Below are 23,649 nucleotides of genomic sequence, written 5' to 3'. Positions count from 1 at the left end.
CCAAACCTTTTTTGTTGGGGGCCAGAAGAAGAAATATATTTGAAGTCACGGGCCACAGACTCTATAATAACACAAATAATGAAATATACCACTTTAAATAATACATTTTCCTGATTACTTTCATTTACACATCATTTTACTTGACTTACTATCTTTGACAGTGTTGTGTAAACTAAGATTTTTAATTTCATGATGCCTCTTAATATTAAACTCCTTAATTACAGCAACTTTTAGACTCTTTGGCCTGTTTTTCTGCGCTAGAAATGCGCATCCTCTCTGCTTTTAGACTCTTTGGCCGTTTTTTCTGCGCTAAAACTGTGCAGCCTCTCCGCTTTTAGACCAGTTTCTGATACCTAGCGTTCAAACTTTAAATCTCACATTATAAAAACCTGCTTAACAGCAGTGTTGGGAGTAACGGCGTTAAAACTAACGGCGTTACTAACGCCGTTACTTTTTTTCAGTAACGAGTAATCTAACTAATTACTATGACTGTAACTATAACGCCGTTACCATTTCCGACACCCCGTTACTGCACGTTACTTTAGCAGCTCTATGAACTTTTTTTTTTATTTCGCTTTGCCCTGGTTAACCCCTCCTCTGTCCGGTGAACTTGAGCTTCTGGCCGCTGTGCCTGTGGTTTGGCGTGGTGAAGTGAGGCACAATTGTGACGATTTGCGTGCTCTAATCAATTCAGTGATTGCCGTGGACAACCCAAGTTCCGAATTAAGGACGTTAAGCTCTTTTTAGCTGCTCCGGTTTTTGTGGTGCTGCTGCTTTCTATTTTAGAGCTTAGATTCTCTGCCCGAATCCCACCTGACCTGAGGACCGACCCGAAATCAGGCTCCTATTTTTATTTTATATAAAGCTCTGGTGTGATAATCACAATGTTGCTAAGTAACCAATTATTATTGTTCACTAAAGCGAAGGAAATAGCGAAAATTGAAAGTGAAAAACATTTGTGTTAACTGAATCTAATAAAAACGGTAATTAAAAGGAAAAACATAACTATCTCGAACTGTATTTTGTGTTTATAAAACTAACTAAAACGAACTGAAATTACTGATAGAATACCCTCATTATTGTGTTTAATTTATTTATAAGCGCTGTTGTACAGCGGAGTTGTACAGCGGGAGTTGTTGTGCCGAGCGCGCGGCACTCGTGGTCCGTTAGTTCTTGTGTAAAGCGCTCGCGCTAGCAAGCCCACCCTAAAATGAACAGAAAAAATAAAAACAAAATAAAATTAAACTATAATAAAAATGAAAACTGTAATCACGTAGCTCTGGGCGCACGTGAACGCCTCCGCGTTTGACTTGCAGCATTGTGTGTAGCTGTTCTTAAAAATCATTTAAATTAAATAATAGTTCTATGCTTCTATGTTACAGTGTTAATTAACATAATTCTGATTATATTTCGCTCATTCAATCAGCCCGAAAACAGACAGTTTATGGGGCGGATCGGGTCAGGCTCATAATGACAGTTTATGGTTCGTGCTTGGGCAGAATGTGCACGGGCTCCGGCTGGGTCGGATTTTTTGGGCACGATCTAAGCTCTATTCTCTTTTGGTGAAGCTGTTATATTAATACCATTTTAACGGGCATTAAATTGTTGTTTTTGTCCATTATTTTGTTTTATATATACATATTTCTTTTGAGTGTGGCTTGGTTTGTTAAATTTCATCCCCAGACGCGTTTTTCCGCTTTTTTCAGTATTACAAGTTTTAGTAATTTTCTTTGGTTGTGTGGAGAATTTCGTTTTATTTTTTTGAAATTCGTTAGATTATATTTTTGTCAACATTTTGGGTTTATTTTCGTTTGTTATTTTTTGTTATTTTTCTAATAATAATAGTAAATGCATAATTGATTTCCTTTTTTTGACGGGCGAATAATAAAAAGTAACGCGATAGTTACTTTTACTGGTAACTAATTACTTTTATAGTGGAGTAACTCCGTTAGTAACTCAGTTACTTTTTTGGAGAAGTAACTAGTAACTATAACTAATTACTTTTTCAAAGTAACGTGCCCAACACTGCTTAACAGCGGGCCAACTTTCATTCTATTTCTAAAATACTTCACGGGCCGCTCCAAAATAAGGAAATGAGCCGCAAATGGCCCACGGCCCGTAGTTTGGACACCCCTGATCTACACTCTATTCTAGACCACTGTTAATAGTGTGTTTTTAGCAATGAGTATCACTTAGTGTAGCTGTGTGTATGCAGGGTTGTTAGAATTGGTGTCCATAAACATTTGGACATGTATAAGTCATACAAATTAGTATTTTAATATTTCACTTCACTACATAAAAGGTTGAAGGTATCAGTTTGTAGCCAAAATATTTCCTTTTTAAGCCAAAATTGGGTCAGAGGTGACTACATATGATCCTCATGTAAACAATGTTCTCACTAACTAGAGTTTTAGCACCCTCTGTTGGCAACAGACTCACACTGCATGTAGAAACAACCAATAAGATATACATATTAACAACCACCAGTTTATTAACTACTCCTAACACATACTTTTACTGTATATATTTGTATTATGTTCACATGACTACAGTTAGTGCCTGTATATGTGAAATAAATGGTGAGTGTACCTGTTAAAGTAGCCATTTAAAAACAAACTGGGTAGGTGTAGCTAATAAAGTGTCAACTATATATATATATTCTAATGTATCTCTGTAAAAATACTCTCTACTTTTTAATAAGAAAAATGTGTAATATCTTTACTGATTATTCTTAGACAAAAATAACACTCTTGGAGTGGGTGGCGGGAGAGTAAAGAGGACAAAATCTAATTAAAAAGGGATTGTAGTCTTTATTTAGCCTGATACAGTGCAACAGTTAACCGTAATCCATGGTCAACACTGTGGGGCAAAACACGATCCCAGGCATGGCCTCAGTAACAGCACAAAGGCCTACCCCTAAACTTTAGTTCACACTACTAACAGAAAGAGAAAGAGAGAATCTGGAAACAGTAAACACACTATTGATATCAAAACTTCATCATCAGTAGAACTCTGCTTTACTTAAAGACGTCATAAAACCTTTAAATAATTTTAAGTGATGCTGTATTCATTACTCAGTAATCAAGTGCAGGTGAAATGTATCTTGCTCAGTTGTCTTGGTCCCTCAGTCTCAGACAATGGAGCTTGCTGATGTTTGTTGGAATGGGATTCTGAGTTTAGGCATTGTAGGATGTTGAGGACACGTTTCCACCATGGCCTGTCCAGTTGGTATGGATAAACTGGCCAGGGTTTGAGAGCAACTCATATGTGTGAGCACCAAAGTAGTCCCTCTGAGCCTGTGAAATAAAATGTATAGTTAGTGTATGGCACTTGTAGCACACGTAAACATGACAGTAAAAACTGTTTATCTAGCAGTCACAAATAACAACAGATACATTATTGAATTCTATTGCAATCTTAGATAACGGAATAAAACCTTCCATATTGTTATTACATATCATACTGATGTATTAGTACCTGCCCATGTCTCTTAACCCCTCCCCCACTGCCTGTAGCTCCAGTTGTAGAAATGACTACTCATATGTAACCCTTAGTAATCCCAGTGCTGTGCCATATGGCTCTATCTCCGCCATACAGAGGGGTTGGTTTGTTTACCTGCAGCAGGTTAGCTGGGAGCATGGCATGTCTGTAGCCATCATAGAAGGACAGTGCTGTAGTGAAGGAAGGCATGGGGATCCCCAGCTCGACTCCTTTACTTACAACCCGCCGCCATGAAGCCTGGGACAAAAAAAAAATACATATATATAGAATTGGTTAATGCTCTGCACAATTAAAAAAAAAACAGTGTACTAAAGTTCAGGACTGGCTCTAACAGTTTTACAGCTGGATAAAAAAAAAAATTACACAGTGTTCCCATATCGTTTATGTAGTTCTTAACCAAAGCACGTATGTGGTGGTCTTCTTGAGTTATAAGCAATAGAAATATAGGCCTATTTGGCATTATATGAAGCTTCATAGCTTGTCATTTAGCATTGTGAAAGTTGTAAGTCATGTTAAACAGCAAAAGCAGTAATTCACAAAAATATCTATCTAGTTTTTCTTCAACCAAATTGTACTTGATCAATCAAGACATCTTAATGTCCAGTTTTTGCATCTTCAGTTTTGCACTGGAGCTAAAATGCTGCAGTAAATTGGGTCCATTTGAGATTTGTAGTCTATAATGTGAAGCAAAATACAGAAAATCCATGTGTTGTAGTGGCTGCTACTAGTGTTTATAGTTGTCTATAATTTTTTATTGTTTTTTAGTATGGCATACAAGACTACCTAACAGCTTGGTGATTTCTAAGCAAGTGCATAACAATTTAGACATGCAGTTTAAACAATGCTAAATGATGGGGTCTGAAATTCATAACTCCAGTATAAAACTAAAAAAGCACACTGACGAAGCCAAACAGCTTCTTAAATTTTGAACTCGGCGGTATGAAGTTTCTAAAAAAAAAAGAAAAAAAAAAAAAGGAATATAAACTCCGGTCCATTGGATTCTGATGTTTGGGTGTACAGGGGACTTGTGTACATTTAAGGCTACTAATAGGTACATGTTTATATGTAGTTAAAATACTGGACTGTCAAACACTCACTGCTGTAATAGTATTTAATTCAGTTTAATTTTTAAATGGCTACAAAGCCATCTGTGGGCAGGCTTTCTTCAATTCCCGTACCTGGCAGTCCTGTACAGCATTACTGAAGAAGTCGTCTAGGAGCAGATTCTGCAGATTTGAGTCACGATCAAATGCCTCCTTGATCTTTCCCAAGAAAACACTAAAGATAAACAGAGAGGTCATAATCATTAGGCACTCATAACTAGAGTCATTCTGAGAACAGTGAATATATAATATTACCAGATATTACACAATATGTTCCAGTATTCACACAGACTATTACCAGGAAATAAAACATTACATTTTTGCTTCCTTATGGGTTCTTTCAGTGTTGTGACAGTGCAGTTGTGACTCAAATATCACCTCTTTGTATTGTGTCTCAGTAAACAGAGCGTGTCTGTACCTAACTCTACGCTGTATAACAAGCATACTGAGCATACTCTGGCACCATTCTTGCTTAGCCAGTATAATCTGTACAATCTAAGCAAGGCCCTGTCCCAAAGCTGTCTGGCAAACGTGTCAATATGGAAAACAATTATATATATTTTTTTTCCTACAGCCATAATGGTCACCAGTTGTTTGGACTTTCTTGATCATATGCCTTCTTATGGCTTTACCAGCAAGCTGATTTGGTTCTATGTTAAAAGACTCTGCACTAGACATTAGAAAAGCTCCCAATCATAACAATCTCTTCATAAACAACTCATAGCCAGTTTTACTGCACACAGATTTACAGTCCCAAAGGCTTTCATGAAAATCTAAAGACAGGTGTAACTTACCTCCGAATAATGCAGCCACCCCTCCACATCAGAGCGATACCTCCATAGTTGAGAGACCAGCCAAACTCATTAGCTGCCTGGCGCAGAAGCATGAAGCCCTGAGCGTATGAAATGATCTTTGAGGCATACAGAGCCTGGAAAGGAAAATAAGTTGTCAGTTTTGGTTTTTGAGAATAAAAATAAAAACACACACAAGGCTAAACTCTCTTAAGTAAAATGTATTGTATACTAATACTACCTTACTTAATATATTATGGTATCATATTAAATACCACGACAACTTTACAGAAAAAAACTGTACTTTACTAATGTAAAAATGTCTCATAATATATATCCCAAACACCAACACCATAGAACACAGTTCCATGGTGTTATTACCCCTTTAGCTCATGACTGACATTTAGCATTAGGCGATTCTATTGGACATTGGGCCTATTCTATTGGACATCTGTGTCAGCAATGGATACAACTTAAGTAACTGAATTCATTCATTGGCAGGAGTGGTTACAAAATATGGAAATCTAGGGCCAGTTTTCCTGTCATAGACTATATTAACCTAAAATACGGTAGTCTAAAATGGGCTTAATCTCTGTATGGGAAACCATCCACTAGTGTATGTAGTAATCATTTATTTTATATATTCATTTATATAAACAATATTAGATTATATACATTATATGTATGCTATTACTATGCTTCACATTTATTAAACTATTCTTATGATACAATAAAATTTAATTATCTTTCTCAGTCTTACAAAATAGCATCATTAAGGATGTTTATGGCCACAAAATGTCCAAACCCTATATGTACACTAACCTTTCTAATGTCTTCAAGAAATTTGGCCTTGTCTCCAGTAAATTTGGCTCCCTGGGGTCCTGTGAGACTCTTACTGGCCAGCACTCGCTCTTCTTTCAGAGAGGAGAGACATCTGGCAAAGACAGCCTCTCCTGCAGGACAGAAACAGGACATTCAGTGACATTAGCCGACACAGCTAGAACAGAGCTTCTCAATTATACATTACTGGCATGTTAATTAAATATAGTGTTTATAGCATTTGCTCTCTGCTTGAGGAGCCTACTCATACTGCATCTTATTTATGAAACACTAAGAAATAAGAAAAGCAGGATAAAGCACACCCCACATCTCCAGTTTCTGCAGCTTAGTCATTACTTTTAGTGCAGGTAGCACATAGTGTAAAAAAGGATGTCATATAGAACCAGTACAGGAATACTAAACCAATGTTGATATATAGATATGTCTGCCAACCATTTATAAAAATGGCACTACCATTATAATCACCTGATTTAACATTATAAACAATTTAACTTTAATTCAGCTTAATTAGTATTTTATTACAGTGTAGAAATTATTTTTCACCCCAACCCACATAATTACTACTGTCATCACTGAACAGCTTTCTTTTAACATTCTTTCAGCTTTAATGTTAGCTAAACACTAACCCTGATGCAAATCTACTGACATTAAGTACCTTTCTGTTAGCTGCCATTTTCATATATTATTAAATGTTTGACTAAAGACAATCCTACCCTAGAAAACACACTAGGTCAGGGGTGTCCAATATTATCTGTAAAGAGCTAGTGTGGCTACAGGTTTTCGTTCCAGCCAAGCAGAAGCACATCTTCAAACTGAACAAATGATTTAACAGGTGGGATCAGGTGTGGTTGATGGTTGTTTGGATTGAAACCCTGCAGTAACATCAGTTCTTTGAGGATAAGACTAGACACTCCTGTTCTAAGCACTAGACAGTGAAATAATACAGTGTGCAGGTTAAGAATGCACAGGGATAGCCTACATTTAAGTTAAACTAAATCTGACCAGCTTTAGCCATGCAAACTTCTGTTTGTCATGTCTATTAATCAGCTTGAACCTAAATACATTAACAGAACAAATGGGTGTTGTACCTGAAGAAATCTGATCAACAAAGCTACAAGAACTACAGCAACAATGTATTATAAAAAACTTGCTTTACAATCACAGGCCATACCCTGATCACATCAACACTGTGTCAATATGCAGATAATGAATCACTGGTAATCAGTCTGGCTTTTGTGAAAGAAGGGCTTGCCACATTACCAAACAGTTACAGCTCAGTTACAGAAGCAAAGGCTTGAGTAAGCATGACTTTGTAATATCAGCAGAGTCTCACTGGTGAAAAATTGAGAGGTGGTGGAGTGCAGCAGGGGAAAAAAACCGGTGTGTCACCATGAACTAAGCACTACTCTCCTGATGGAATGCAGCCTATTGAAGAGAAATCCTCCTACCCTCGCTATGGAATCACGTCTGCACACTTTTCCCCCTGCTCTCTAAAGGCCACAATGCAGCCTATTGTTTCCTGCACTCCCTGAACAGGCAGGAGTACTTTTCAAAATCAGACAACACAGATCCACCAACTGAGTGTCAGTAAACACATTGGCACTCTGAATAGACATTTTACAAAACTGACCAAATCCGAAACATTCGTTTACTGCTGTGGAACTGAAGTGCAGCTCAAGTCAAGGTTCCTCTCAAACACTGTATAAGATATCTGTCCTCCCACAACACTTGTCAAGGACACACACAGCACACAGGCTGTTTATGAAACTTCCTTCCTCCAAAAGCCAGAGCAGAAGACATAACAGAAAATCCCACTTATGTCATATCTACTACAGAACAGTAAAGCCTTCAAGCTGCTTAAAGTCGCTTCATTCAACACTTGGAACCAAACCACACCCTGCTTAGTCAAACACTAGCAGCCTCACCTCATATTAACTCTAAACAGAACAGCATTAAATACAAGCAAAACATATACACTATAGTGCCAAAAGTTATGGAACACATTGGAGCTCATTTTCTGTTTCTTCTAAGTTGAAAATAAATAGTTTATCTTCCTTATCTTAAAGTAACTCACTCCTGTCCATGAAAGGTCTTCAACTAGATTTTAGAGCATTGCTGGGAGCATTTGATTGCATTTAGCAAAAGTGTTCAAAGTCAGGATGTTGAAATTGTTGCAGTAGGTTGAGCTGCACCAGTCCTATTTAATTGGTAATGCTTCTTTACAGGGATTATATAAAATGCATGTATGCATTTGCATACCTGTGTCATCAATGGGTACAAATTAAAAGTAGCTGAATGCATTTATTAGAAACTCCGTTTCTTCTTAAAGAGTTTCTTAAACAGTGTTTGGCTTGTTTACAGCAGTAACAGTCTCTATACATTTTAAATTTTAAATTTGATTTTGAAATACTGATGCAAGGATTTGACTGCAATTCAGCCACTTAGTAAGGTCTGGTTCTACTATTGGTTGATTACTTCTGCATTACAAACTCTGTGTGCATTGGCTCACTGCTGGTTGTTGCATAGAATCCCTTTTCTTTAGCAATGCTTTTCTATAGAGATGATGCACAGGCTGTATGTGTTTAACTGTGTTAACTCAACATCAGTGTCAGCAACGGGTGCAACTTAAAGTAGCCAGATATGATCATAACAATAAGACATACCAATAAGTGTGACTGGTACACCATACTCCAAGGCAGAGATGGCAGTCCATTTCCCTGTCCCCTTCTGTCCTGCACTGTCTCTGATTTTGGGCAGCAGATGTTTGCCATCAGAATCTTTGAACTTGAGGATGTTGGCTGTGATTTCAATGAGGAAGGAGTCCAGCTCTGTTTTATTCCACTGGTCAAAAGCCTGCAGAGAAGTCAGACATTGAGCTTATAGCAGGAAATGTACTGTGTGAATAGAACAATGCCTCAAAGAAGGAAATCGGTCAAATAGAATTGGTTTCAAATGACAATAGATTGTGAAACAAGGAAACAAGGCTGTGAAATTATTAGAAGATAAAAGAGAGAGACTTCTGACTCACCTGTGCCATCTCGTCATGGTCCATGCCTAGGACATCTTTCATCAGGTGATAGGCCTCGCAGATCAGCTGCATGTCTCCATACTCAATGCCATTGTGTACCATCTTTACAAAGTGTCCTGCCCCCTCATCTCCAACCTGCGTAACAAATAATAATGAATGAGTTACAGAATATTCAGTATGTTCTGTTGAAGGCTACCTTTACAGGGACTTTATAAAACAAGAATATATTAGCATATCTATGTATTATTTTAAGTTTTTTTTTTTTTAAGTTTAAGGACATAAATACACCACATGTCCCATGTTTGTGGCCATCCCTTCTACTATGTACATTTTACTACTTTAACTTGCACCCAGCTTCTTTAGAAAGATTTTCTAAAGCAGATAAACCTACTGAACTACCTGGCACTATGCCTGATGCCAGACGGGGGCTAGAGAGATATAAGTATTGCATTGTGGAGCAGTATAACTGTGTTTTCTGGAATTAAATCATGTTCCAATCAATACAATTTGGGAAAATTGGGGAGTTAGGTGTGGATGATGATGATGATGACGATGACGACGATCCAACATTTTGACCTTGTAACTAAATGCAAACAAATGCTCACAGCATTTTTTCCGTACTGCTCCATAATCTAGTAGAAAGCCTTTCCATAGAAACAAATAAGGTGCAGGTGTCTCAATACTTTTGTCTATATAGTGTGGTGTAAAGTCCCTTTATAGATAGCCTTTAAATAAAGTCTTGTGGAGAAAATCAGAGTGCAAAAACGTATCATTTCAAGACACTCACCCAGTCACAACAGGGCTCCCCTGTGCCAACCTTGGCAGCAATGCTCTGGAAAATATCTTTTATGTGTGGCCTGCATGCATAAACATAAGAATTAATGAATGATTTGTATTTTCATTAAAATATTTAGCACTTTCAAATTTGCTAAAACATTCATTAACTTTTATCAAGATTATCAAACATTCAAGCTAATCATGCCAATCCAATCTGATGTCTCCTTAATCTGTTTGTGCAACTATACTTTATTGATTATATGACATTATAGCAAATAAGCCTTAAAAAATGAACCTGATTTGATCAAGAATTCATCAAACCTGCTTAGAAACTCCCCCAAAAAAAAGGTTCTCACCATGCTTCCTTGTGTCCGCCTGGCATTAGTGAAGGTCCATAGCGTGCGCCCTCTTCTCCCCCACTAACACCACTGCCCACAAACAGCAGACCTTTGGCCTTCAAACTCTGACACCGACGCTACACAGAAACAGACATTACATTTATATAACTAAATACTATATATAAAAGCATCAATTAATTAGGCTGAAACATGAACTTACTGTTGTGTCTCTGTATTCAGAATTGCCCCCATCAATGATGATGTCGCCAGGCTGGAGAAGAGGAACCTGTTGGACAGTAGGTAAGAGCAATTTCACAATTCTGGAAAATTACATCATTGCAAAATAAGTGAACAATTCAAGTTAGTAAGATATTTACCAGCTTATCTATGAAGTCATCCACAGCCTGGCCAGCTTTGACTAGGAGTACAATGCGGCGAGGGGTCTTCAACTTAGAGACCATGTCCTCTAGAGATTCTGCACCAATCACTTTGGTGCCCTTAGCTTCATTTTTCAAGAAGTCGTGCACCTTAGACACTGTTCTGTTGTATGCACAGACCTGTATGACAATAGAAAGAAATCCAAGTTACAGAAATAAAACAAATAATCTGATATATTTGAAAATGGTAAGAAATTAAATTAGATCATTAGAGAGGAGGTGACTTACAACAAAGCCATGGTCGTTCATGTTCAGGATCAGATTCTGACCCATGACGGCCAAACCAATGAGTGCAATATCCGCTCTGTGCAAAGAGGGGAAAGCAGAAGTTAGGAAATATGAGGTACAGAGAGCAAAAACCACAGTCCATCTAATACATCTACACGACGCATGTCTATTCAATAAACTACCGTTTAACGGACTGTATTGTTGACAGTTTTCGCATATTTTGACACTTTGTGGTTTTAGAAACCTTTACACAAATGTGTTAACTATTCATCTATACAGTATATGGGTATTTGCTGTAAACTAACCAGATTACATTAGAACGGAAGTAAAATTAGAAGTAAAATAGACACAGTACTAAAAATTACCAGAATTTCTCATTTTAAAGAAAGTAGTTTTAAGAACAAAACTTGATTTTAAATTTCTTTGGAATGGCCCAGGCCAGTGCCACACAGCTCACCTGATTTAACCTGAGAATCTTTAGCCACTGATTTACTTAGAAATGACTATAAATAATACTTGAATTCCAGGAGGAGAGCTTTTAGATTAGTTCTATAACTATTAACTATTGTTCAAATTGGTATTGTTTGTATTTATTCTAATATTAATGTTTTACTGGATAAATAAACAATTTCTGCACAGATAAATAACTTTTTAAGGCTCATATTCACAGATAGCTAAAACCTTTGTATAGTATTGTGCGTTTAGAGAGGAATAGCAGGGATTCTCAGATATCTACACATGTTACATAGCTATATTAGTAAATTACCTAAAACCAGTGCTTTTTGAGGTCAGGTAGCTACGTTAGAAACACTAAACAGGTTCATGCTCCTTGAACAGTGTACTAGTGAGTTAGCTAGCTTTAATTGGTCATGAATAGATTAAATGTGAGCCAAATATCACACTTTATAGCCCATAGTCAGATATTTTTATTTACTTTAACTATAATCAGCTAGTTGTTAGATAGATAGTTAGCACAAGTAGCTACAGTAGTTAAATGAATGCCTGCTCACAGTGCCAGCACGGTGGCTAGCCAACGTTAGCAGAACGTCCAACACACTAAAACCTGCGGCTTTAGCTTCTTTAAACCATTCCCACATTACAGATTAAGCTTCATACTCCATAAAGAAACACTTACTGCGCCATGGCTGTGTGAAGACCGGTGTTAAAGTACTCGCTGTCAGAGAGAGCTCAGAACTGCGCTTCTGCTCCTGCTGCTTCTCAACTTCCTCATTCAGCTCAGGAGATCCGCATAGGCTTACCACAGACTTACCAAACACGCCCACTGCATGACGTAGACCTCAACTCCTTCAGCCATTGGCTGGTTTATTCTGAGCCGAGAAATAAGAACGAGGATTGGCGGTTTTTAGTGTTATAGCCCCGCCCCTCTCGGTGTTCTTACTGTATCCGCCCCTTTGAGTAAACAGGATTGGGTTGCACCGCTTGGGTGTTAGTTTCAACATAAATTTGTGCGATAAAGTGGACTAGGTTGTTTGTATTAGATTCGTTAATTTCAAACTAACGTTTTATTAAACCCAGTTGAACAAACAGTAGCTCATTATACCTAAATAAGCCGTCATATAACTTTAACAGGGCTGTGTCTGAAACTGGAGGTTGGTGACTTGGTGTCTTTCTGTCCAATTTTCATTTTAATTATTACTAATAATCAGTGTTGGGCACGTTACTTTAAAAAATCATAGTTATAGTTACTGGCAGAGGTGGAAAAAGTACAGAAAAATTGTAATTAAGTAAAAGTACCTTTACTTTGCTAAAATTCTACTCAAGTAAAAGTAAAAGTACCCATCTAAAAATCTACTAGAGTAAAAGTAAAAAAGAACTCAATTTGTATTCTTCTCTATTCTCAATTATTTTATTCCACGCGCGAGCATCCGTGCGCCGGCGCACCAGTTTTTTTTTTTTTTTTAATTCATACAATTGTTTTTTTCCCCAGTATTTTATTTTTTAATCACTAATGGGGAGTTTTCCAATGTAGCAAAGTAGATTACTTGTGCCAAAATGTACTTGAGTAAAAGTAAAACTACCTATTTTAAAAAAGTACTTTAATAATTACAAATTACTCATAAAATCTACTCAATTACAGTAACTTGAGTAAATGTAATTCATTACTTTCCACCTCTGGTTACTGGTTACTTCTCCAAAAAAGTAACTGAGTTACTAACTGAGTTACTTCACTATAAAAGTAAGTAGTTACCAGTAAAAGTAAATATTGCGTTACAAAAGTAAGTATTGAATAATACATTATGTAGAAATATTACAATGTAAAAGAAATCAACACTTACATGACTGTAGAACATCAGCTGGCACACAACCGACCTTCAACGTTGAAATGTGGTTGAAATATGGTTAAAGTAATGTCGGTTGTTGTCAACATTGAAACAAAATGTAATTATAAATGGTTATGCAAACGTTGACATTTTAACGTTGAATCAACATAATGGTCTCAACCTTCTGCCTTTTGAATCAGCATTTTACATTTCAGCATACAATTAATTTCAAAACACAGATTAAGGGATGTAAAAGTGATTTTAATTCCATTTGCAGTAATTGATTTTTAATTTGGCACCCATTCTTCACCATACCTGGGGGTATGTTCAGATTCTATTTGTTTTACTGTTGTGTTTTCGAGCTCAAATATTCAATCAGATTAGTAGTGGTAGGTAACATTCTTTATACTCAGCTTTAATGCAGGTGATGTAAGTTTATTGCTAACACTCTGTTAACCATACAATTCTCTAGTTTTTGCTACTTTTAGTAATTGCTTTTTGTTTGTAGTTGTACAGTTCATACTTTTCAGAGATGTATATTCAGAGAGAGAAAATCCCGAATGTGAGCTATGGTTTATTAAAGGTTAAATGTACGACGTTGAAACAACGTTGCCATATCAAGGGTGATTCACTTTTCAAAATTAACACCAAATCCAACGTTGATTCAACCATACCATCAACGTTGATTAAACGTTGAAATGCCAGCTTTTATTAATTATTTTAAACATATAAAATAGAGAAAAAAATACATACAAGGCTTTTATTATTTACACATTTTTTTTACCAACATTTCTTCATATCTTTATCCTGCTTTACCCTTAATTATTCTACTGTTTCCAAATCAAAACACAGTACAGTCACTTGCAGTGAAGAAATATTATAAACGAAATTTGAAGAAATAAAACTGGAGAAACAGACACAAAGTGAGGAAATAGCTCCTCCAGACGAGCTGAGCAAGAATGCCAGTGACTCTACTTTGGATTTACTTTTAATTATCATCTGTTAACCACACTGATAAATACGACCTGACTGAGTCTTCTTTTTTTCGAGTTTACTAATATCCCTCACATTTTAGCTGTTAAATAACAGCTGTGAAGCCCTAAAGATCAATCCTAGAATTAAACAGATTTAAAAATAAATAATCAGTGTGAAACCATTACAGGTCTGATATAGTCCTGCAAACAGTTTTAACCGAGACCACATTAACTCGATTCTGTTATTCTGCACTGCAGTGAAGCCCAGCCTGCACCTCCAAACGCTCCGCCAAACCACCAGCCCCCCACGCTGTTCCCTAGATAGCGCACAAACTACGTGATGAGGAACTGATTACAAAATAAAAGCCCCAAGTCGCTTTCTAAAATATAGCAGTTAGATGGCCAAAAAATAATGATCGAACAATCCAATAAACACATGCAAGAAGTCATATAATTAAATAAATAAATACATGTTAAAATTTATCCACCTGCTATCACGGATTAATTCGGCATTTTCCCAATAAAAAAGTAAGGCTAGATTACTAAACGAGGCAAGATTCAGACGAGGTTTGTGAAAGTTAATGCATGCAATAATCTGGAAACTTTACTATGTTAATATTATTTTAATTATGGGTCATATTTAGCAATATACTAGCATTGCTACTGTTCAGAAGAACAGAAGAACTCAGCACATTAAAATATTCTAATTATGATTGAGTAAAAATGCTCTATTATACCAGACACACTACACTATTATTTTTTCCCCTTCAAAAATACAGCAAGTAGTTTTAAAACAAAAGTTCACAGAATATTGTTGTGATTAATACAGTTCTACAGTGAGTGACACTACTAATATAAATATAATGTATATTAAAAGCTTAGTCTTACAAAGAAGAAAAAGTCTGATTAATAGCGGTTGGGATTGCAGAGTTCTGTAGTGACAATTGTTTTTTATAACTGATTGACACCCCTAGTTTAGAATACAATTTACAATGACTGGGTACCTTTCTGCCTTAGAATCCTGCCTAAATAGGCAGCATTTCCTACGTTTGAGACACAGCCTAAGTAAACTCATGACATTACGTACAGATGTTGCAACCAAACTCATTGGTGCAACAGGTTACCTGAGATAACAGCACAGCTCTGCAGATTAGTGATAGAAAAATACATTCAATTTAGCAAACCAATTCTTTTGAAATACACTATAGAAATAAGAATTATTTTAAATTGATTCTTTTAAATCGATCCAAACATTTGTAATTTCTGAGGAGTTCTGAGTAAAAAAAATCACCCAAATGTTTTTAAGTATGGTAATCTAGACTTCTGTCAGTAAATGTAAATGACTGGTCTAAATGAAACATTATAAGCAACAAAACATCCTCAGTTTATAACATGCTTGGAAATATTGTAGAATAATTGTATGGGAAAACAGCAGGTTCAAACAGCAAAAAACCGTACCTTTAAACACAGCCCAATTAAACCACACAACACAAAATGTGTGATTAAATTAATAGGCCTAAACATTTTAAGAGGTGAAACTGTAAAAGAATGACACGTTAAAAGGTAATCTGCTAATGCACTGGTTGGACTTTTATTGTTACCTCATTCACTAAACAGTTCAATGGTGCAAGATTACAATACACAGAATTAAGAGATCTGCAGTACACATCTAGGCTATACAGCGAATGGATTATAATTATTACAAATACAGGAGACATATTTACATTTTAATTCAAGCTCCATACAACATGGAATATTTACAAAATAAGTATGAAAATGAAGCCAATCTGACAAATAATGTACAGTGTTAATGCCTGGGTTTAGCTAGTTTTCTTCCAACAAAATGAGTGGGAATGTTAGTTGAATAATAAAAGGAGGCCTCTGAGAGGGAGTGAAGGACTAGTCTTTTTTTGAAGGCAGCATGGGAAAATGCATTATGAGATACGACTGAGAAACAAAATATCAAACAAAAGAGGATTAAAATGGTAGAAGCGTTAAATCATGACTAATTTTGGATTACTTCTAAAAATAGATTCCCTGATATTAGAAAATAAATCTAAACAGTAGCCCTCCCTGCATCATCATAACTCTGAAGTACAGACCTGGACTCAGACTGTCTGAAGTAGTGTCGTTGAACGTTCAGCTGAATGAAAGCGACAAGCAACAGGAAGCATTACAATGGTTCATTCTGACAATCCAGAAATGATAACAGTGACAACATATCTTCTGAACTGTCCCAGTGAGTGAATATATCTGCCAGTGACTTCCCAGAGGTACATTCAAAGTCCACTCCACCCATGCATCACGCCACACAGTCTGCTCTTACCCCGTCTTTTGGTTCATAATTGAGTAAACAACGGAAACTCACTTTAGGCTTTATTTGATGTTAAGTCATCATAAGCACTTAGAATGTGCAAAGAGCTGCAAACTAATATATACATTGCAAAAGAACATAAAAAGACAGAATTCTTCATGAAGGTCTAAATATTAGTAACATCACACAATGGTGAAAATCTTTGCTCTGTTGAGAAATGTAATTCATTATAATTTACTATAATTACAGTGAGATTACCACATGATATAAAGCACCTATCTTAATATATATCCCACTATATGCTGATGTGCATCCATATGACGCTTTACCACGAGATTCAATAACAATCAAACAGATAACGAAATGCTTCCACTTTAGTCTCTCAGGCTGGCTGACCAGGTGACTAGATAATTTCGCTTGTTTTCATTTATTACTCATGAAAAGCTGTCAGACATCAGCAAAGAAGGCATTCAGCTCTCACTTTTTAGACTTCGCTGCACTGATAATGTGTTTAAAACAGCTGTTTTTCCCACCTTCCATTAAGCCGAAGGCTCCTACACACTCAAAGAACCTGTTGTAGCACCTTTTTTACAGAGCGCTTTCACACCTATGTTGTTTGGTCTGGACAAAAGAACAACTATCTGGTTTGTTTGCAGTGTGAAGATACTTTTTTTTTATGATAGTTCAGTCTTTTAGGTCAATTTCAGAACCGTCAACCATTAAACAACAGAGTATCTACTGTATCTACTGTGACTGTAGATTAACCTTAATTATTCATTAATGACAGAATTCAGCACAACACCTGCAAATAAACTCACCGAACTAACAATGCATTACTAAGGAGTGAAAACGCCCTGTAGCATTTGAGAGCACAGCTTTTAGAGAGCATGTGAAGGAAAGAGCCTGCTGGTTGGCTGGCCAGAAGCTTAATGTCCTCCACTCACACGTCCAAACCTCTCGATCTTGCCTTGCAGCTATAATGGAAGGATAACAGCTGATCCACAAATTTAACTACATTCACATGTTACAGATTTATTTTTCACACAGAGCAAATATTTTCCCAGTAATAAATTAAGAAGCATCATATAGCATATCATGTCCCTTTTCTTATGCTTTACACTGCAAAACACCAAAGAAACATCACCGCAGTCAAGCATTTAACATAAACAAAGTCTACGTTCTACCGACAGTGCTCAGACCCAAATCTCCTTCAGTGGTCAAGCTGTTTGGGTTTTGTTTGTGTAACATATGTTAATGTGCAAAACGTTTCGCTGGATACAAAGAAAACAGAAGAAACAAAAATGCCCTTCTTATATAACCTTCATCACTTTGCTTTTTCCCTTAAAGCAAATGGTTATTATAAAAACAGGATCAGTAGAAATAATAAAAAATAATAAGTTAATATAGATAATGAGTACAATAGATAATGGATCCATGTTCAGCTCTTGTCCGGTCCTGTAGCAGTATTTTTTGTTTGCCTTGTTTCTATGGGGAAAGCTAGAGAGGCTGGCCACCGTTCTGGTCACAGCTGCTACTGAGGGATTCCCTGGTCACAATAAACCACTGAATGATGCAGCTTACCTCTCTCTTAAAGTGTGCTGCTGCAGTATATCAGTACCACAAGAGACTCAAACACATCAAATCCCTCTGGCTAAAGTAAGCGCTGTGATCTTGCGATAAATAGAAGATAATGGTCAGCACGAAAGGAATGTCTCTTGTATCTTAACGAGGAGCATTAAGCATAGTAATCCTGAATACTATGTACAGATATATGACCTTCGCCCTAGTCACATTAGTCACTTTGTTCCAGTCACTTTTGTTTCGTATCTCTTTTTAACTTGTGATCATCTTTTATTTCTTCTTCTTCTTCTTTTTTTTTTTTTAAGGTTCCATTTTCTGAAGAGCACGGAACAGCAGAACCGATCATACAGCTCAGGAAAGTGAGTGATCCCTTCTCATATATTCTCTCTCCTAGTGCTACATGGTAATGGTACCCAATCATTACCAATTATTACAGAGGGTAAGAATGGTTTTCCCCGCACTATATTGAATCAATTGATGCCAAGCAAGCAAACACTCTCTGTGCTACAGCTAGCACCAACCACCTGATATGGGCCATCGATGACATCAGCAACTGGTTCATCCACAGTTCAACAGTAATACTTGTCAAAATATGGGAAATCCTGAAATCTCTCCATGGTTTAATAACCGGGCAAATACCTGAACCTCGAGCCTCATTCTCTTTCTATGTACGTTGGGTCATCTACTCATTTACTAATGTAAAAAAGTTCTACTACTGCACTAAAGTTTCTTTCTAAGAGAGAAATATTTAGTTTCGCTTAGTCATATAATGTCTTTTTAATTTAACTTCTCTGGTGTACTCTGTGTGGCTTTGTAAGCAAACTGGTCTTATCCTGAGGACTGCTGCTGCTGCTGTCGCCATGCGGGGAAAAATGTACCTGACTCAACAGATAACACTGATAAAGACAATCTTTACAGACGAGTAGTAACTCAAGAGAGAGGAGATAGAAACTGTTCTGAAGAATCGTGCACACACAAATAGACTATACGACATGCTACTAGAAGAAGGTTCCGTTATGACAAAGAACGAAAACTTAAGACGGAACGGATCCCAACAAAAGAGCAAAAGGCTAGGAGAGATAGAGAGAGAGAGAGGGAGAAGAAAAGAGAGAAGGGAAAAGTGGGCTTTCAGGAACTGAAAAGTTCTCAAGAGCTGGAGAGGAGACTTAAGCCACAGGTCTACATACAAGAGAAAACCATCAAGAATCACAAAGATTAATAAGTGTTAACACTTGGTATGTTCAAAGGCGAGGCAGAAGAAACACAGCACTGTCTCTGCACACCCACAAGCCTCTTCAGTTCTTCATCAGACCAGAGCGTCTTCTCGCCAGTTTTGACCTGTGAAGAAGAGCAGGAGGACAAGTGGACAGGTGAGTGAGGTTTACAGGTTCTTATTGAGGACTGTTTTTCTTAAAAAATGTATGAATTCATTATGATGCTGACATAAATTAAACTAGTTTCATATACACCAATCAGCTGTAACATTATCACCACTGAAGGGAGAAATGCAACATTGTCTTATGTTCATCTACAATGGCGTCTGACAAGGGGGGGGGGGGGGGGGTATGCATATTAGGCAGCAACTAAACGGTCAGTTCTTAAAGGAGATGTGTTGAAAGCCACTTTTGGTGCTTTTCTACTGCATAGTACCTATACTTTTAGATTTGTTTGTTTTTGTTTTTCTAGCCAAGCAGGGATTTAACCAGAAGAATCTTCACACTACAGTATAATCCCTCAAAGCCACAAACGGAGAACATAATCTCTTAAATCTCCACTGTTATTCTCTGTTTTTGCTCCAAAAATGATGCAGTGGTGAAGTTCTGCAATGTCAGCGTCTAGATTTAACGTGGATACTGTAGCTGTGGAAAACAAACCAATTAACAAAAAGCGAGTACTATAGGTAAAATGCAGTGGAAAGGTGATGGGTACACAACTGGGTCAGAATATATCTAAAACATAAGGCAGGTATTGTGGTGTGCTGCTGGGATGTAGCCTGCAATGGTCAGTACCTAAAAAAAGAGGCTGTGGAGTCCACTCTTTTTTCAAGTTAGATCTGTTATGGTGGCACACAGGAACCTACTTAATTTAAGGCAGGTGGTGATTATGATATGGCTGATAGGTGCCCTTTTCGTATACCTCTAGTAATTTTGAGTTGGCTATGGAGGAGGTGAAATACCTTATTGTTCCTGCTAGCAGCGGGTTGAAGGCATAGAGCCAGTCATTCATGTCTTTATCATTGTTGGCTTGGAGCAGAATTCCTCTGTGCTTGGTACACACAGCAAATGTGTTGGGGGTCTAAAACAAAAATAGACATTCATTTTAGTAACAATTTATAGGACAAGCACTCAATTAGACACAGTTTTCCAAAAGAATCTTAGACCTGTTTACTTCATGTGACTAGAATCAGAATTTTCTCCAGTTAAGATTTTAACCAAATACATTTAGTCTGATTGCTGTAAGGGAGGGTATATGTTCATTTGCTTGTTGTGAGGCAATTTTTACTGCTGTTTTGGTTGTTCTGAGAGGGTTGTCAAATGTGCTTTGAAGAGACAGATACATTTACACCGCTATAACGTGGCTTAAATGTGTCTCAGGCCATCTTCTGTCTTAAATGTGTGTTTACCCTTGTATTTTTATGCGGCCTGATCTGAGCCAGATATAATCTGATACTCAAGACACATGAAGTACACTCTAATCATACAAGACCTGTTTGTTTCTGATATGTGTTTCATTAGTTCAGAAAGTATGATAAAGATGCTAATCTATCACTGCTAACAAATACTCAACTTGTATTTTATCTTGGTACAGACATGCCGACATCTTAATTCTATTGCTTCTAAAATCAACTGAAAATCTAAGTAAACATGTTTATTAAAATATGATTTAGTATAACACCATGGATGGACCTTTTACACTAAATCTGTTTTAAATCATATTGATTTGTCTGCAAAAAAACTAATTACGATATTGATGCATTCTGACTGAGAATAACCAAACTATTCCTATTGTTTTTATTGTATTTTATTATATTCATGTTTGTGTGTTTAATCATTATACATAAAGGAGAGGCACAGATGAGTCTTGGAGGAGTGCTTTAAAAAAAAAAAACTTTTTATTATGGGGATTTGTGCCATAGTAATAGGCAGAATATTAAAAAAGTTTGGATTCATCTTTATGTTAAGATGCTTTTGGGAAACCCATCCATGGTTACTTAAATTCACGCAGTCCTTTATTAGACAGAAATCACTGTTTGAGACATTACCTGGATCTCACAAGAGATCATTAGTGCTTACCTTAAGCATAGCCTGCTGATCTTCACTGTACTCCACCTGTGCAGTGGACAGGTTTAGCACACCTCTCTCCACTGGGTCCTTGTCACTGTTATAGATGAAGACGTATGGCCGGCGCACCACCACAAAGTGCTTCAACCAGGAATTGGAGCGAGGCTCCATGAAGCTTAGGTAACCTTTCTTAGACACCACAGACCTGGAGTGGAAAAACAATGGCAAAGATTAGCTCATACCCATCTGAACACTCATAGACCTAACAATATAAATAATATCTGCAGTGTCCATTTCTACAAAAATCTTGATTTGCAGACAGCACTTACCCAGGTCTCATCTCCTCTATATCGGGCACCAGGTTGAGGAACTCGTGTTTGCCAGCACGGGCCAGGTAGGATGTCTCCAGGGTCGGCACCATGGGGAAGTTCTCATAGTCAGAGCAGGATGGGCTAGAGGCGCGGGAGTTAGCTTCAGGAGTCCTGGACAGTTAAGGACAATATTTAGAATAGCTAAAACAGTCACCTATATATCAAATATTTCTCCCTTTATGGAGAAATCAGTTAATTCTGTGTATGTGCTGAGATTTCCATTGGGCCAGGGGTAATAATACTGCACAGGCACTGGGTTTAGCAGCTTGCATATGAAATACACTGTATTTTCTAAAGACTGTCTTAAAAATTAGAACAACTGTTTGACTGAAAACTGATTCAGGTCACTTAGAAGGTAGAGTTCTTACTTCTGGTCCACTGAGCCACAGCGGGAGTCTGCCAGGGAGGGGCAGGTCGAGGAGGGGGTAAGTGTGGCACTACTGAGACTGGTGACGGATGGATCTCGACCCATTGGGGAGATATCTGACAACTGCAGGATGAAAATCAGATGGATGAAAGTGAGTATTCAAATATACTACAATAATGCTGTGAATAAAGCTGATAATGAGGATTTTACTGTACCTTGCAGTCACTGATGCTGTTGCACAGCTGGTTGTAGTCACTGTTAAAGGTGTGGGTCAAGAGACGGAGGCACTGGAAAGGAAAGGAAAGGTAATTTTATAAACCACACATAATATTAACTACAAAATACAGAGTAAAATTTTGTGTGACACATTTGTAATTATTATTATTATTATATAATTTGAAATCTCAATAAAGAAAGAGATGTGTTATTTGTCCACTGCAGGGTGCCTCACCTTGGTGGCCAGCTCCTTCTCACGGTCCACCAGGCTCTCAATGTCAGCAGAGTCATATCCGCTGCTCTCGCTGGGCGTGATGGCACTCTCAAAGGTGGTGGAGGAGATCTGTGAAGAGATGCTGGTGGAGGTGCTGAGGGTACCACTACTCAGACTGGGAGAGAGAGAATCACTAAGGGATTTCTGAGGTACCGACTCGCTCAGCTTCTCCCGCAGCAGCAGCAGGTGACGGGTCTTTTCCACCTGCCACGCAAACAAAGACCAAGAGATATCAGCATTTAGTGACTGCAGCAGAGCTTTCCACTGGGATATACATGGATGAAGGTAGTGGATGTCTCCCTAGGTAGCTTCCTGGATTAGCATCCATGCTAACCGTGCACACGATAAAACAGAGCAACAGCGTGAGCGACCATGAACACACTCACAACAGAAAAACTCATCATTCCAATCATTAATAAGGAATCTAGGCAAGGTGAGCCGGGGTGGGGCGGTTGGGTGAAAATTAAGAGCACTCTGATTGGCCGAAAGCATTGTGCTCAGCAGCGAAAATAACTACAGTGACAAGCTGGTGACGACTTCAATGAAACTGTGATCAAACAATATGTGTACTTTAGAACATGTAACCATGCAAGCGTACTAAAGGGTCAAATTGCGTACATGTTGGCAGGTCTACTGCTAGAATTTTGAAGTAAATGTGTGGTGATTTAGGTGCACAAATCTGATTTCTCACCTCATGCAGTTGTTCAAGTTTCTCCAGCTCCCACTGATGCTCAAGGATCAGGCTGTCTCCTCTGGGCCTCCAGCCAGCCAGGTTCTCCTCTCCACGCACATACGCCACTGACGTATCCAGAACCTTCCGCCTCCGCCTCTGCATGCCTGGCACACAAATACGGAAAAGAAAATATTATAAATAAATATTATAAATATAACCAGTTGGATGTTTTCAATAAATGACTTCACAAAGGAGAACAAAAAGAAGAGGATA

General features: G+C 37.5%; 2 protein-coding genes across 19 annotated transcripts in view; both read right to left on the bottom strand.

The window, feature by feature from the left end:
• Positions 1–2,790: 2,790 nt before the first annotated feature.
• pgd (phosphogluconate dehydrogenase) lies at positions 2,791–12,301 on the bottom strand. Its single transcript, XM_007246794.4, has 13 exons — positions 12,179–12,301; positions 11,044–11,119; positions 10,756–10,935; positions 10,599–10,664; positions 10,397–10,515; positions 10,051–10,120; positions 9,264–9,398; positions 8,899–9,088; positions 6,218–6,348; positions 5,399–5,532; positions 4,680–4,779; positions 3,616–3,738; positions 2,791–3,296 (listed from the first exon to the last, which is right to left on the bottom strand). Exons 1-13 carry the CDS (start codon positions 12,184–12,186, stop codon positions 3,177–3,179), a joined length of 1,452 nt encoding a protein of 483 aa, XP_007246856.1. The 5' UTR covers positions 12,187–12,301; the 3' UTR covers positions 2,791–3,176.
• Positions 12,302–15,866: 3,565 nt separating this feature from the next.
• The window catches only part of kif1b (kinesin family member 1B), a 108,238-nt gene continuing 100,455 nt past the window's right edge, over positions 15,867–23,649 (bottom strand). For all 18 annotated transcript variants that reach the window (XM_049462816.1, XM_049462826.1, XM_049462820.1 and 15 more), the window contains 8 exons: positions 23,395–23,540; positions 22,665–22,907; positions 22,429–22,500; positions 22,215–22,336; positions 21,805–21,957; positions 21,488–21,680; positions 20,371–20,489; positions 15,867–19,532 (listed from right to left, as the gene is read on the bottom strand). In XM_049462816.1, the coding sequence (XP_049318773.1) occupies positions 19,490–19,532; positions 20,371–20,489; positions 21,488–21,680; positions 21,805–21,957; positions 22,215–22,336; positions 22,429–22,500; positions 22,665–22,907; positions 23,395–23,540 (1,091 nt within the window). In that variant the 3' untranslated portion in view covers positions 15,867–19,489. The remainder of the gene's footprint in view (positions 19,533–20,370; positions 20,490–21,487; positions 21,681–21,804; positions 21,958–22,214; positions 22,337–22,428; positions 22,501–22,664; positions 22,908–23,394; positions 23,541–23,649) is intronic.

The sequence above is a fragment of the Astyanax mexicanus genome, chromosome 13 (genome assembly GCF_023375975.1).
Source record: "Astyanax mexicanus isolate ESR-SI-001 chromosome 13, AstMex3_surface, whole genome shotgun sequence".
NCBI lineage: Eukaryota > Metazoa > Chordata > Actinopteri > Characiformes > Acestrorhamphidae > Astyanax > Astyanax mexicanus.
This window is presented reverse-complemented; position numbering and strand designations above follow the sequence as displayed.